The sequence below is a fragment of the Cetorhinus maximus genome, chromosome 14 (assembly GCF_964194155.1).
Source record: "Cetorhinus maximus chromosome 14, sCetMax3.hap1.1, whole genome shotgun sequence".
Taxonomy (NCBI): domain Eukaryota; kingdom Metazoa; phylum Chordata; class Chondrichthyes; order Lamniformes; family Cetorhinidae; genus Cetorhinus; species Cetorhinus maximus.
In genome coordinates this window covers 39,581,169-39,598,510 of record NC_135892.1, presented here as the reverse complement: position 1 = coordinate 39,598,510, position 17,342 = coordinate 39,581,169, and the positions used below count along the sequence as shown (strand labels likewise).

Genomic DNA, 17,342 nt, shown 5'->3' with positions numbered 1-17,342 from the left:
ATCATGTCCATTTACTACATTATTTCACCTCTCCCCTTCTTGATCCCCATCTGCTATTGTCCAACTTCCTGTCTCTAATAATGGGTTTATTTTAGCCCTGTTTAGTATTTAAATGCTACTTTTATCAAACATGTCTAGATGAGACCCACCACTGCCAATCCCCTGACCATGTGCTCCTGGATAACCAGCTTTACCCGCCTACAGTATGTTTCACAGTCAGGAACTGCTTATCCTCTGCTATAGTCCATTTCTCTTCCTCTTCTGAGCTTATATTGAACAACAAATTCTCCACTATTTGTTTTCTCATACTGTCTATGAAATTCCTTCTGTGTCCATTCATCTCATGTTTCCCATATGATCTATTTGCAGCCTTCCTGATCTGCTAATGTCTATGATGGCTACTCCAGTTGATTCAACAAAGTGTGAAGAAGTCCATATAGTTAGTATGCAACAAAGCCATGTAGTTAATGCATAAGTGAATATACACACTGGGAATTCGAATTCAATAAGTATAACAGAGATTAGATGAGACATGTTCTGGTTGTAAATAGAGGTCCATCTGTTTTACTCCTGATTAATGAAAATCTATTACACCTGGCACATCTGGTACTTCAATGTCACAATAAATGTTACAACATTTTTTAAAAAGACAGGGTCAGTGGTCCTCAGTTCAATCTGTATACTGAAACTCAGAGGCAATGAGAAAGACCTTCCTCTTCATCGATTATATTTGAAGAAAAGCCATCATTATCAGAATATCTGTCAGTTAGCGAAATTGCCAGTTTATTTGGGATACCTGCTTTTTTGTGTGAACACTGACATTCATCTGCAGCTGTTAATACAACTAGATTGGGAAACCTGTTTGGTGGGAACCAAGCACCATTTGAGGAGAGTAGCCTAGTGGTGGCATTTGACATTTTGTACTATGATGATTGTTGCTTTAAGGCCAGCCTTACTGACTAAGGGTCACGTGGTCAGAACAGCCAATCAACACTGAGCGTGGGGAATCTCTTAAGGGGGTGGAGTTTTCCTAACGTGGGGGAAGTGTATTGTAGCCTTGCTAGAAGTAGGCAGCTAATCCAACAGCTCTGCAAATAAAGTTAGTTGTTCAACCAAAGAATTCTCCCGGTGGCACATCTCTACATCTGGAGTATGGCTGGCCTTAAAGCAACAATCGCCACATCACGCTTCCAGAAATCTTTTTAATACCTCCTCTAAATTTGCTAAATGCGTGGCCTCTGTCAATCCAGTTACAAGGACATCGTCAGGGTATACTACAACCCATGGTGGCCCCTATAGCAAACTCTCCATCGTCCTTTGAAATATTGCATGTGCCATCTTCATTGGACTGTGGTCAGAAGCAACAATTGTTTACGGCCTGTCTCGGAAGAGCAAATGATACGAAATATAGAGAGGATTGGGCACCTCCACCGTCCTTTGCAGGAGTATCTGCTTATAAACTTGCCTCCACAGAAGGAGATGTGGACATCCTGCTTTCAAAGTAACATTTTATCTTTTGGAAACAACACCAATAATCCAGCTGAGTTCTACTGCTCCTCATCCTTAAATGAATGCATCTCAGCCTTGGTCTTCCGCAATGATGTCCTGGATCAGGATCATTCCTATTCCACATTCCTGCAGGGAGCCTCTTTCAAGCATATTGCAGTCACCTGATGATCTACAATTATTCTATTCAGGGTTCACCAGTCACTGCAGACAATGCATAAAAATCATACCTGCCTCTATCAAGCGAGTGTCCAGCAACAGGCCATGGGGTCAGTGACTGTGGCTTCCGGTGCAAAGGAGTGCACACTGCAGATACATGATGGCCAAGCTCCCTGCTGCTGCAGCTTCTGGATTCAGAATTTGTTACCCTGCATACACACTATGATTATGCAGAGGCACCTATGCTCGTCTCTGGAGAGACATGCCCCCAACTGCTGCAGGAAAGCTTCGCGGTCACCCACAATGGCAGACATGGATGCTGTAGTTGTTACTGAGGCCCAGCCAAGGCCACTCAGCAACAAAGAAAAGTATTGGATAACTGCAAACATCATACTTGGGGTGTATTATATCCTGTTGTGCCTCTGTGCAGCGAGCTTCCAACAAGTGTGGACTGACTGGAACGTCAGATTCACAACTGGCAGCAAGGGCTGGTGGATGAGATGGAGGGTCTTCATGGAAGGCACTGGACTGAGTAATGTGTTGCACAACTGGCAGGTGTCTTTGAATCGAGCAGGCGCATTGTTCCAAATGACTTTTGCGATCCTACACAATTCACTGACATTAGCCTCATGCCATCATTCCCGGATGACAATGATACTACCATGTGCTCTGGTGAACACTTGGAGTTTCCTTGGGTCCCACTTTTCCAACTGACTTTGGTGATTCTGTATACTACACCAAGGGTCATGAGGACATCAGCCTCTTGCCACTATTTCTGACTGACAATAATTCTACCCCTTGGCCCAATGACTGGTGCATCACAGGCCACAACAATGGGGGAAAACAATGACACGTGGGTGTAAACACCTGCTTCCTTATGTAATCCCACCCCTGAAACAACCATACAGAGCCTTATAAAGCTCCGTGATTGTCAGCTGGTGTCTGTCAAACAGCAAGGACATCCAAAGAGCTCAAACTCCTGGGCAGCATTCAATACAAAGAGGCAGTGCCCAAACAAAAAGATGGCATGCAGCTTGTGCCGCATGAGCCAGCCACCAAAACACCAGATGATCTCTTTGGTTCCACCTTTGATGGAGTGGGACTGCACCTGGGATACAAGGCATCTGGATGAGGTGATTCATCCACTCTAGTTAGCCTCTCCAATACATCCTATTAATTTTCACTTTATCCATTACCTCCACTATCACTGCTTCTACAAATATATTATCAGCATCCTCTTCCTTAGTAAATATAATACAAATTACTCATCAAATAGTCTGGATTTGTCCTGCGCCTGTAAGCATATAATAGTCTTTGACCCTAATTTGACATACCCTGCCTTAGTTCCTGCTTACTAGAGTCAGCAATATGATTAACTCTTAAATGCCCTCTGCAAGCCACTTAGTTGTAACAAACCACAACAAAGTCTAAAAGGAATGAAACCAGATGGACCACCCGGCATTGACCCAAGCACCAGAAATGACAACGGCACATCCTGTCCTGTCAACCCTGAAAGGTCCTCCTTACTAACGTCAGTCAGTAGTACTGACCGAGCTGGCCAAGTCCTGAAGGACATAGCTGCTAGGCTGGGTCTGCGGCAGGTGGTGAGGGAACCAACAAGAGGGAAAAACATACTTGATCTCATCCTCACCAACCTACCTGCCACAGATGCATCTGTCCATGATAGTATCGGTAGGAGTGACCACCACACAGTTCTTGAGGAGGCAAAGTCCCGTCTTCACATTGAGGATACCCTCAATCGCGTTGTGTGGCACTACCACCGTGCTAAATGAGATAGATCTTGAACAGATCTAGCAACTCAAGACTGGGCATCCATGAAGCGCTGTGGGCCATCAGCAGCAGCAGAATTGTACTTGAACACAATCTGTAACCTCATGGCCCAGCATATCCCTGACTCCACCATTACCATCAGGCCAGGGGCTTAACCCTGGTTCAATGAAGAGTGCAGGAGGGCATGTCATGAGCAACACCAGGTATACCTAAAAATGAGGTGTCCACCTGGTGAAGCTATAACACAGGATGACTTGCATGCCAAACAGCAAAAGCAGCAAGTGATAGACAGAGCCAAGAATCCCACAACCAACTGATCAGATCTAAGCTCTGCAGTCCTGCCACATCCAGTCGTGAATGGTGGGGAACAATTAAACAACTCACTGGAGGAGGAGACTCCACAAATAACCCCATCCTCAATGATGAAGGAGCCCAGCACAGCAGTGCAAAAGATAAGGCTGAAGCATTTGCAACAATCTTCAGCCAGAAGTACCGAGATGATACATCTCGGCCTCCTTTGCAGCTCCCCAGCATCACAATCTTCAGCCATTTCAATTCACTCCACGTGATATAAAGAATCGGCTGAAGACACTGGATAGTGCAAAGGCTATGGGCCCTGACAATATTCCTGCAATAGTACTGAAGATCTGTGCTCCAGAAATGCCACCCAACTAGCCAAACTGTTCCAGTACAGCTACAACACTGGCATCGACCCAGCTATGTGGAAAATTGCCCAGGTACGTCCTGTACACAAAAAGTAGGACAAATGCAATCCATCCAATTACCGCTCCATCAGTCTACTCTTGATCATCAGAAAAGTAATGGAAGGGGTCATCAACATTGCTATCAAGCAACACTTGCTTAGCAATAACCTGCTTACTGACGCCCAGTTTGGGTTTTGCCAGGGCCACTGAACTCCTGACCTCATTACAGCCTTGGTTCAAACATGGACAAAAGAGCTGAACTCCCGAGGTGAGGTGAGAGTGACTGCCCTTGACATCAAGGCCACATTTGACCGAGTGTGGTATCAAGGAGCCCTAACAAAACTGGAATCAATGGGAATCAGAGAAAACTCTCCAATAGTTGGAATCATACCTAACACAAAGGAAGATGGTTGTGGTCGTTGGAGATCAGTCATCTCAGCTCAAGGACACCACTGCAGCAATTCCTCAGGGTAGTGTCCTCGGCCCAACCATCTCCTGCTGCTTCATCAATGACCTTCCTTCCATCATAAGGTCAGAAGTGGGGATGTTCGCTGATGAATGCACAATGTTCAGCACCATTCGCGACACTTCAAATACTGAAGCAATCCATGTCCAAATGCAGCAAGACCTGGACAATATCCAGGCTTGAGATGACAAATAACATTCATGCCACACAAGTGCCGGGCAATGATCATCTCCAACAAGAGAGAATCTAACCATCGCCCCTTGACATTCAATGGCATTACCATCACTGAATCGCCACTATCAACATCCTGGAGATTACCATTGACCAGAAACTGAACTGGACTAGCCCTATAAGTACTGTGGCTACCAGGGCAGGTCAGAAGCTATGAATCCTGTGACGAGTAACTCACTTCCTGACTCCCCAAATCCTGCCCACCATCTGTAAGGCACAAGTCAGCAGTGTGATACTTCACATCTGTCTTCACCCAAGAGAATGAGGATGAAGGTATGGAACTCGGAGAAAGGGACTGTGAGGTTCTTGAGCAAATTGATATAGGGAGTGACAAGGTATTGGAGGTGTTGGCAGGCTTAAAAGTGGACAAATCTCCAGGTCCAGATGATGTGTCCCAGACTGCTGAGGGAGGCAAGGGAGGAGATCGTAGGGGCTCTGATCCAAATTTTTAATTCCTCTCTGGCCACGGGGCAGGTGCCAGAGGACTGGCGAACAGCTAATGTGGTTTCACTATTTAAGGAGGGTTGTAGAGATAAGCCAAGGAACTACAGACCAGTGAGTCTCACGTCAATGGTAGGGAAACTATTGGAGAAAATTCTGAAGGAGAAAATCTATCTCCACTTGGAGAGGCAAGGTTTGATCAGGGATAGTCAGCATGGCTTTGTCAAAGGGAGGTCATGCTTAACAAATTTGATTTGAGTTTTTTGAGGAGGTGACCAGGTGTATAGATGAGGGTAGTGTAGTTGATGTAGTTTATATGGGTTTCAGCAAAGCCTTTGACAAGGTCCCACATGGGAGACTTATAAAGAAGGCTAATGCACATGGGATACAGGGTAATTTGATAAGGTGGATTCAAAATTGGCTTAGTTGTAGGAGACAGAGGGTGATGACAGAAGGCTGCTTTAGTGACTGGAAGCCTGTGTCCAGTGGCATACCACAGGGATCTGTGCTGGGTCCCCTGTTTTTCGTCATTTATATAAACAACATAGACGACTATGTGGGCAGTAGGATTAGTAAGTTTGCGGATGACACAAAGATTGGCTGGGTGGTTAACAGTAAGGTCGAGTGTCTTGGGCTACAGAAAGATATAGACGGGATGGTCAAATGTACAGATAAGTGACAGATAGAATTTAACTTTGAAAAGTGTGAGGTGATACACTTTGGAAGGAGGAATTTGACAAGGAAGTATTCAATGAATGGCATGACACTAGGAAATTCTGAGGAACAAAGGGAATTTGGCGTGTGTGTCCATAGATCTCTGAAGGCGGAGGGGCATGTTAGTGGGGTGGTGAAAAAGGCATTTGGGACACTTGCCTTTATCAATCGAGGCATAGATTACAAAAGTAGGAAGGTCATGTTGGAGTTGTATAGAACCTTGGTGAGGCCACAGCTGGAGTTCTGTGTGCAGTTCTGGTCGCCACATTATAGGGAGCATGTGATTGCACTGGAGAGGGTGCAGAGGAGATTCACCAGGATGTTGCCTGGGATGAAACATTTAAGTTACGAAGAGAGGCTGGATAAACTTGCATTGTTTTTGTTGGAGCAGAGAAGACTGAGGGGCAACCTGATCGAGGTGTACAAGATTATGAGGGGCATGGACAGGGTGGGTAGGGAGCAGCTGGTCACCTTAGTTGAAGGGTCAGTCACAAGGGGACACAAGTTCAAGGTGAGGAGCAGGAGGTTTAAGGGGTATGTGAGGAAAAACCTTTTTACCCAGAGGGTGGTGACGGTCTGGAATGCGCTGCCTGGGAGGGTGGTAGAGGCGAGTTGCCTCACACCCTTTAAAAAGTACCTGGATGAGCACTTGGCACGTCATAACATTCAAGGCTATGGACCAAGTGCTGGTAAATGGGATTAGGTAGGTAGGTCAAGTGTTTCTCACGTGTTGGTGCAGACTCGATAGGCCTCTTCTGCACTGAGATTCTGTGATTCTGTGACAAGGTGTTGCATCTCTGCCCCTAATCACACTAAATAATACCCCACTGGAAGTGACTTGTAAACCTTGGGTCCACCATGACAGGCAATTTGTCCCTTGATGCAGGGCTCAATACACACATAGGGAAAATAGCTTCTACCTTTGGTTAACTCGCGAAACCATATGGGATAATGTCAAGTTGACTAAGCTGATGGCTGTGTTCTCAGGATCTTTTTGTATTGCTGTGAAACATGGGCAACATACAGCTACCAGGGAAAGAAACACAATAATTTCCATTTTTGCTGTCTGCAGCACATTATGGGTATACCTTGGCAAGACAAAATCACAAATGCGGCAGTCTTCTCAAAGGCAGAGCTCCCAAGCGTGTTGGCATTAATCAAACAGAGGCAGTTTTGGTGGATCAGGCACATCCGCAGGATGGAAGCCAGTTGCATACCCAAGGACCTTCTGCATGTTGAGGTAGCCGGAGCCAGACAACCAGTGGGGTGCTCAAGGCTCTGCTTCAAAGAAATGTTCCTGAACAGACTATTGCACTGGGAATCACTAGCTGGCAAAACAGGGAAATAGTGACATCTCCTGTGGGCTGGCATACATTACCACAGCAGCCATTAGCTACAGCAATTTAGCAAAGATGCCAGTGCTAATAACAACCACCCACAACAGCATTTGGCAGATTCATGTGTAGCACTTGCGGCAGAAGCTGCCTTTCAAGGATTGAGCTTCACAACCATCGACAAAGGCGGACCAAATGAAGACACACCACCTAAATGGATTGTTTGCTGCATGTCCGTCATCTCTCATAGATGGTGGGATGCCAACAACAATGGTTTCACTTCAACAAAAGGCTACAGAAACTTTTACACAGTGGAAAGGATACATTTGAGTTCATTCGGATTTCAGTAGCCCAGCCAATTTAATGAATTCAGTGGAGTGGCCAAAATGTGTGCACTTTTAATTCACAAACCAACTGACAAAAAAAAAAATGGAACATCAAGACAGGTTCTTTACCTGTAATTGGAGGAGCCAAAAGAAACTTTATAGGGAATGTCCAGGAACAAGAAACAAGTTCATGAGCTATGAGGAAGCTGATAATTCTTCTGCCTTGTTAGCGTTATCCTCGGTTTAAGTCTGTATGCATCTATTGATTTGCTTGTCTAAATTGTTTAATACTGTGTGCAATGATTAAATTCTTAATAGCAACTTTGATTAATACGCAGAATAGTGACACTATTTGACATACTGGTCAGGTTCATAAATCTGTATCCCTACAATGCAAGCATCACTTCAAACTACCCTTTCTTCAGAAGGATATTGATACCAAAAGGAGAGCAAAAAGAATAATTTCTGGATTAAAATCATTTGGTTTCAAAGCCTAAACCATATACAATTAAGTAAGTGCAGAAGTGATAATTGAGAGAATTCAGGTTGTATGTTTTTAAATTGAATTGGATAATGTGGGGACTGAGATTCAATTGAAGCAGTATTATTCAGCATTAAAAGAGCATCAATTAAATGAGATTAGAAGATCAGGAACAGAAAAAGTCCCAGCACAGCTCACATTGCACCAGCTGTTTCCGAAGAGGGGGCTTAGCTTCTGAATGATTTGGGGTGAGGTGCTACCAGAGATTAAAGGTGCTATGACAGCTGCAAACAGACAAGGGAGGTATGATGAGACTTCTCTTGTTTATCAAACCGTTTACATTGTATGCCAAATAGAACTGCCCCCTTTTGCCTTGGTTTATTGAACTCTGCTTAGAGCACAGCAACTGAAATTGGGGTTGGCACTATTGAAACATTGTAGTGTGAACGTTTGCTTGTTCATCCTTTGAGACGAAGATGACCACGTTCATCATCTGGAGTGTTGGTAGGATTCTGGTGGGTACGAACGTGGCTGTTAAGGCCGATCTGTGTCTGGAAGGTTCTCTGCAAATAGGACAGGACAATGCAAACAATTGAGTTTTGGACAAGTTGCTGGATTGGATTTCCTCTCCACGCTTTTTCTCTCTGCTTCTGGAATGCGTTTTCTTTTGAAAGAAGTCACACTTTTTTTTTGGTTGCACCTTGTGCAGCGATCCTGGAGGAGTTTCTCCCAGGACTTGGGAGTCAATATCAAAACTTCTAAGTTAAACCATTAGAGTGTCCTTATAGCACTTCCTTTGACCACCATGAGCTCTCCAAGGAAGATTTGCTTTGGCAAATGAGTGTCAGGCATTTTGGCTACTTGACCAACCAAACTCAATTGTGACTGTCTCAATATGATGTGGATGCTTGGCATGCCGGCTCAGTTGAACACCTCAGTGTCTGGTTTTTTTTGTCCTACCACCTAATCTTCAGAAGCTCCCGAAGGCAGCTCAAGTGCAAGTGGTTGAGAATCTTGGCATGATGCTGGTACACAATCCAAGATTTATATGCGTAGAGCAAAACGGGCTCTGTAGACTTTCAGGCCGACTTACTCTTCTTTGTTCCTAAACTGATGTTCAAAATCTGCCAAAGGCTACACTTGCTTTGGCAATTTTGGCATGTGTCTTGTCATCAATTTAGGCAGCTCGAGAGTGTGCGCTGCCGAGATTAGTGAACTTATCCACTGCTGACAGGTTCTGGTCATGGACTGAAAACTAGGGCTCAAGGTGGGGCTTTCCTGGAGCAATACATTACTTCAGTTTTCTTTCGGCTGATCATAAGGCCAAAGTTGTCACAACCATTGGAGAACAAGCCCATGCTACACTGCATGTCCAGCTCTGAACTGGCAGCTAGTGCACAGTAATCGACAAACAGGAAATCGTGAAGTACATCCTTGGAGACCTTGGGTCTTTGCCTGAACTCACTTCAGATTGAGCAGCTTCCCATCCATGCAATATCTGATTTTGATGCCAGTATCATAGAATCATAGAAAGTTGATGGCACAGAAAGAGGCCACTTGGCCCATCGTGCCTGCACCAGATCACCATCATGGAAGGCATTGTAGACCATGGCAGAGAAAAAACATGCTGAAGAAGGCTGGCACTAGTATGCAGCCCTGTTTAACTCCATTAGTGACTGCGACTAGGTCAGAAGACTCACCATTATCCAGGACATTGTCATGGGTCCATCAAACCACTGTGATGAATTTCTCAGGGCAGCCGAATTTCTCCATTATCTTCCAAAGGCTCTCTCAGATGACTGTATCAAAGGCCTGGTCTGATCAACAAATGTGGTGTACAGATCCATATTCTACCCTTGGCTTTTCTCCTTCAGCGGTCTAACCGCAAACACCATATCAGTGGTTCCTTGATCTTTTTCAAAACTGCACCGACTCTCTGGCAGCAGATCCTGGTTGCGTTGTTGCATGAAACAGTTCAGAAAGATTTCACAGGCGATGGAGAGGAGTGAGATTCCTCTATGATTGTCAAAGGCAGAAAGTATGAACACAGAAGATTGGTGAACAAATTGTGTGCAATTCTACTGGAATATCAATTATTCCAAAAAGTGGATAATCAAAATTGGCAGATAATCTTAGACAAAATACCTTGGGAATCAAGCCAAGTACAATAAAAATCACAGAACTGATATGAAATTTTATTCAGTGAAAGATTAAAAACATGTTTTCCCTGACACTGTGCAATTTCTAGACATTATACATCATCCTCTTGAAATGGAGGATTTTTTAATTCATTTATGGGTTATGAGCATTGCTGGCTAGGCCAGTGTTTATTGGCCATCCCCAAATGCCCTTAAGAAGTTGGTGGCAAGTCGCCTTCATGAACTGCTACAGTCCTTTTGGGATAGATACACCCAAACTGGAGGGAGTTCCAGAATTTTGACCCAGCGACAGTGAAGGAGTGGAAATACAGTTCCAAGTCAAGATGGCATATTCCTATGCACCAGCTGCCCTTGTTCTTCTAGGTGGTGGAGGTTGCAGATTTGAAAGGTGCTATTAAAGGAGCCCTGGAGTGAATATTTAAGATGGTGTCAATCACACAGCCTGCTCTGTCCTAAATTGAGTTGTTGGAGCTGTACTCATCCAGGCAAGTAGAGAGTATTCTGTCACTGTCCTGACTTCTGCTTTGTAGATGGTGGACAGGCTTTGGGGAGTCTGGAGATGAGTTACTCACTGGAAATTTCCCAACCTCTGACCTGCTCTTGCAGCCACCCCATTTATATGATTGGTCCAGCTAAGTTTCTAGTCAATGTTGATCCTTAGGGTGTTGATGCTGGGGATTCAACAATGGTAAGGATGTTCAGCATCAAGGAGAGGTGTTTTAATTCTCCAGTATTGGAGAATTAAAACACCTTGTGAGATGCGACCGTTACTTACCACTGATAAGTCCAAATCTGAATGTTGTCCAGATCCTGTCGAATGCCGAATTTATTAATAGGGGCATAGAGTATAAAAGCAAGGAAGTTTTGATCAACTTGTATAAAACACTGATTTGGCCTCAACTGGAGTATTGCATCCAGCTCTGGGTGCCACACTTTAGGAAAGATGTGAAGGCATTAGAGAGAGTGCAAGAAAGATTCACAACAATCGTTCCAGGGATGAGGAAATTCAGTTACATAGCTAGAAGTTGCAACTGTTTTCCTTGGAGGATAGAAGGTTGTGTGGAGGTGTGATAAATATATTCAAAATCATGAGGGGTCTGGGCAGAGTAGATAGGGAAAAACTGTTCCCACTGGTGAAGGAATCAAGAATGAGAGGGCACAGGTTTACGATAATTTGCAAAAGGAGCACAGGCGACACAAGGAAAAACTTTTTCACGCAGCAAGTGGTTAGGATTTGGAATGCACTGCCCAAGAGGGTGGTGGAGGCAGGTTCAATTGAGGCATTCAAGAAGGAATTGTATTGTTACTTGAAAGTGAAGAACATGCAGGGCTATGGGGAGAAAATGGCACTTGGTTAAATCACTCCTACAGAGAGCTGGCACAGTCATGAATTGGCCCCTTCTGTGTTGTAACAATTCTGTGATTCTATTTAATTGTTCTCCTGAACTTCCCATGTTTTGACAGCATTGTGAAATGCCTGAGGTCCAATCTCAGAAAAGCACCCCTTAATGCAACAGTCGACATTTTTATACACAAACCATCCTGTGGCCTCAAAATTAGGGGCACATTTTTCTGTTTCCATGCTATAGAGATTTCCAAAATCGAGTTTCCAACAATCCTTGCTGGTTTGTACCCTTGTCCCAGAGGTGAAATGCAGTGCCTCACTCACTGTGCCACCTAGTTTTTAATGCATATTAATAAACAAGTCACCATTTACTTTTCCAAACAAATAGTCCCCACTGGAAACTGCCCATGTTACAATAGAGCCTCACACTTAATTTTATTTGTTACATAGAATGTACAGCAGGAAAACAGGTCAATTGGCCTAACTGGATATGCTCCACCAGAGCCTTCTCCCATCCCTCTTCATCTAACCCCATCAGCAAAACATTCTATTCCTTTCTCCTTAATGTGCCGACCTAGCTTTCCCTTAAATGCATCTGTAATATTTGCCTCAACTACTCCTTTTGATAACAGGCTCCACACTCTCACCGCTCTCTAGGCGAAGAAGTTCCTCCTAAATTTCCTATTGAATTTATTAGAGTCCCATTATTTCTTTCCCCTCATTTTGGTCTCCTAACAAGTGGAAACAGCCCAAATGTGTCCATAAATTGGCACTGATGGAATTATCTTCAGTACATCTACTTTTTCAAACTCTTTCATAATCTCAAAGACTTCTCTTTTCTAGAGAAAAGAGCTACAGCCTGTTCAGAATTTTCTAAAAGATATAACCTCTCAGTTCTGGTATCATCCTTATAAATCTTTCTTGCATCTTCAACCCACCTGGGACCAGAACATGGAGACCAGAACTCTGTCTAGTACTCCAAAGTTCTATGCAAATTTAACACAACACCTTTGCTTTTCAATTCTAATCCTCCAGAAATGAACCCCAGTGCTTTTTTTTAATAGCCTTATTAACTTGCATCGCCAATTTTAGTGATTTGTACAACAGTCACAACGTACCAGGGTTTAACGAGATTCAATTTATATTTGGGGACCAAGAGTTGCATACAACTGAGTTTTATTTTTTTTAAATTAATTATCAAGATATGGGCATCACTGGCAAGGTTAGCATTTAATACTCATCGCTTGTGGTGGGCCACCTTATTGAACTGCTAATGGCTGTTTCACACGGCCAAGTCTCTTACTACCCCAATTCAGAGAACAATTAAGAATCAATCACACTGGTGTGGGATTGGAGTCGCATTTAGGCCATTTAGGATAAGGAAAGCAGGTTTGTTTCCCTAAAAGACATTAAACAATCAATTGGGATTTTAGACAGCTTATTGGTTACTTTTACTAATATGGGTTTTCTAAAAATATATTCAAATTTGCCCTTGATCTTGTGTGGTATTTGCAATTGGGGATGAGAAGCAGTAGGTTTTTTTCCTCCATCAGGACTGTTTTCCAAGGTTCATCTGCCAAAGTCTGTCATGATTGTTTTATTTTACAGTGTTGAGGTCAGTGAAATAAGAGGCCCAGTCAAAAAGCACTCAGCAATACTATTCTTCCTTAAAAATGAATCATTAAGTTATTTTTAAACTTAGAGTTCCAAAGGATGGGGCAGTGACACGTTTATTATAATGCGAGAGGACTGCAGTCATGGGATGGAGCAAATTAATGAAAGGATTTGAAGGCAAGGTTAAAGATTTAAAATCGGGGATGTCTCACCAGTCTTGGCCCTCTCTTAATAGTTGTGAGCCAATTTCTGACAGGGCTACACCCAGTACCTGCATCAGGCACCTCGAGCAGTGTAAGATGCCAATGAATTTACAGCAAAGTTACCTTTGCTCCTTCCGGTCCCAACAATGTAAGAATGCTAAACCAAAATACTACGCATGCCGGAAATTTAAAAAAAACAGAAAATGCTGGAAATACTCAGCAGGTCTGGCAGCATCTACGGAGAGAGAATCAGAATTAATGCTTCAGGTTGATGACCTTTCATCAGAACCAGTGAAGTGAAAATACTCCCTAGTAAAAGTATTTTTGTTTAGCAACCGGGTTGAAGCTGCTCAAGTGGATCCTTCCAGAGAGATCTTCATTCCATTGGCCAAGGCTGAATTCAAACCTCATTCCAAAGAAGAAATAACACTATTAATTAACTGAGCTATTCAGTTCCCAGCATGATTCTCATTTTTGAAAATATGAGCAGGGCAGAAAATTACGTGGTGCTTAGTGGGTTTAGCAGGAAGTACTATACATCACAGTTCGAAATAATAGTTGCAAAAACTTACATTTGTACAATGAAGTGACCGGGTGTGATTGTGAGCATCAACTCTGATGTTTGGCACACTGGTGTCTTGCATGACTCCACTTATTGCAACCATCATTGAGATCTTTTTTGTGAATTCTACACCTAAAGAAAATCAAAATGTGATTTAATAAACACTCTTATGTTCATACATTATTCAAAAGATGATAACCCACATCCAGTTTTTCAAATTAAATGAAGCTGATACACTACCAATCATAAATCTGTCATGCCCCTGACATGGATAGCCCACAAGGCGCCACAGTAATTGATGAACTATCTGAGTACAGCACTTACAAGCATAATCGGGAACAGGCGTCACTATCAAATCCACAGTTGAATCCACGTATGGGTTCATAACCATTCTTATAGCCAAATCATCCTGGATGGGATTTTTCATGCGCATTTTGAAAATTTCAGTTTATGAGTTGACCAGCTTTTAGCTTGCAAGAGTGCATAAGCTTATACATATCTTCAAAATTTCAAACATTTTCCCCCTAGCTATTCAGACTTTTTCTGTTGTCCTCCATTTGACTAATAAAGCTTGTTTTACACATCTAACTGACCCACTCCTGGGATCTATGACCCTTTCTGAAGGTTTGAACCTATTGTATAAAATATCTCCCATTTAGCTAAAAACATAATCCCTCAAAATGTCGAAACATCGTCTCATGGTTGCACAATTACTGTAATAATTTGGCAGCCTTCTGTCTCGTAAGGCAATGGTTGCACCATGGTGGTCAACTTTGTGTTCAACATCACCTGGTGTGGCTTGGGCACCCTGCTCTGGCACAGCAGTCTCTGCCACATTTGTTGCAGAGGAAGACAGTGAGCTCAGAAGGATTACCTGGCTTTTGTTTTTTCTGGGCCCTCATCGTAACCAGCTGAGCTTTAAGCTTCTGCTCACCTCTTGCAATGCCCCTCCAAACAACTTCCAGAGGCCCTAACCTGCTTGACCTCTATTCTGAGAAAATGTGTTCAAAACATACAAAAGGCTGACTTGTCACGTAACTTTCCTTCACCAACTGCCAGGGGCATTCAAAAACACATTGTCCATGTATTCCAAAAGTGATTTGATTAGCTCATATCTCAAGCTAACTCAGTCAGGGTCGCATTATCCAAGCAATGGCCCATCTCCAATAGTTAAATGTCTCTGATGATTGCCACAGATATTTTGCTAATCAGACAGGAGATGCGAGTCCTTCACACTCCCCTGAAGTCACTGTCTTTGGATTTTGCAGACAGACTGACTCCACTCCAATGAATTGGAATGTGGAACATATAAGAATGCAAATTGGGGTCAGCCATCTTGGGCTGAGTTCAAATCACTTTAGTGACTGTGTTTTTAAAAGGTCTGTTTTCAAAAGTTCAATTCAAGTTTCCAGCCAGTGTATTAAAAATCATTATTTGGCATATAGCATAAATTTAAGTGGGGAATAAACAAATGGCAGAGAAACTAAACAAATTGTTTGTGTCTCTTCACAGAGGAGAATACAAAAAAGCCTCCCAGGTATACTAGAGGACCAAGGGACTAGCGAGAGTGAGGAACTGAAAGAAATTAGTATTAGGAAAGAAGTAGTACTGGAGAAATTAATGGAACTGAAAGCTGATAGATCCCCTGGACTGGATGATCAAAGTGTTGAAAGAGGTGGTTGTAGAGATAGTGGATGCATTGGTGGTCATCTTCCAGAGTTCTATAGGTTCTGGAACGGTTCCAGCAGATTGGAAAATAGAAAATGTAACCCCATTGTTTAAGAAAGGCGAGAAAGAGAGAACAGGGAGCTACAAACCTATTAGCCTGACAACAGTAGTACAGAAAATGCTAGAATGTATTATAAAAGGATGTGATAACTAGGCATTTAGAAAATAATGGTAGGATTGGGCAGACAACATGGATTTATGAAAGAGGAATCAAGTTCGACAAACCCTTTGGGAATTTTTTTAAGGATGTAACTAGCAGAATAGATAAGAGGAAACCAATGGATGTGGTGTATTTGGATTTTCAGAAGGTTTTCGATATGATCCCACAGGAGGTTAGTAAGCAAAATTAGAACATACAGGATTGGGATAATATGCTGGTGTGGACTGAGAATTGATTAACGGGCAGAAAACAGAGTAGGAATAAATGGGTCATTCTCAGGTTAGGGCACCACAAGTATCAGTGCTATTCACAATCTATATCAATGATTTGGATGCGGGGACTACACGTAATATTTCCAAATTTGCTGATGACAAAAAACTAGGTGGGAATGTAAGTTGTGAGGGGGATGCAAAGAGGCTTCAAGGGGGTTTAGACAGGCTAAATGAGTGGGCAAGAACATGGCAGATGGAATATAATGTGGAAAAATGTGAAGTTATCTACTTTAGTAAGAAAAATAGAAATGCAGAGTATTTTTGAATGGTGAGAGATTGGGAAGAGTTGATGTCCAAAGAGACCTTGTTACAATTGCATACAGCCTTGGTGAGACTGCACATGGAGTATTGTGTACAGTTTTGGTCTCCTTACCTAAGGAAGGATATACTTGCCATAGAGGGAGTGCAACGAAGATTCATTAGACTGATCCCTGGGATGACAGGATTGGTTGAGGAGAGGTTGAGGAGACTGGACTTATATTCTCTAGAGTTTATGCAGGAAGCACATTTCCCCTGGCTGGGATGTTTAGAACCAGGGGACAGAGTCTCACAATAAGAGGTAGGCCATTTAGAACTGAAAAAAGGAGGAATTTCTTCATTGAAAGGGTGGTGAATCTTTGGAATTCTCTATCCCAGAGGGCTGTGGAGTCATTGAGTATGTTCAAGACACAGATCGATAGACTTCTAGATAATAAAGCTATCAAGGGAAATGGGGATAGATTGGGAAAATGACACTGAGGTAGAAGATCAGCCATGATCTTGTTGAATAGCAGAACAGACTCAAGGGGCTGAATGGCTTACTCCTGCTTCTATTTCCAATGCTCCTAGGTCACGGCCATCAACATCTGCCTCTCCGTTGTCAGTGTCAATGCCCACATCTTCATATCTCGCTTGTAGATGTCCTTGTACCAGAGGTATGGGTGCCCAGGAGGTCATGACCTAGTGCCCAGTTCACTGTACAGAAGGTCTTTAGGTATACACCCATCATCCATCCGGTGAATGTGGTTGAGCCAGCGCAGACATAGCTTAGCAATGAGTGTATGCTAATGCAATTAACAAGTTCCAAGGCCTCTCTGAATTGGTGACCTTGTCCTACCAAGAGATGCCGAGGATACATCTGAGAATGTGAAGGTGGAAACTGTTCAG

General features: G+C 43.1%; 1 protein-coding gene across 3 annotated transcripts in view; it reads right to left on the bottom strand.

The window, feature by feature from the left end:
• The window catches only part of tmem181 (transmembrane protein 181), a 148,044-nt gene that overhangs the window by 48,174 nt on the left and 82,528 nt on the right, over positions 1–17,342 (bottom strand). For all 3 annotated transcript variants that reach the window (XM_078556831.1, XM_078556830.1, XM_078556829.1), the window contains one exon: positions 14,047–14,168. In XM_078556831.1, coding sequence (XP_078412957.1) covers positions 14,047–14,168 — 122 coding nt within the window. The remainder of the gene's footprint in view (positions 1–14,046; positions 14,169–17,342) is intronic.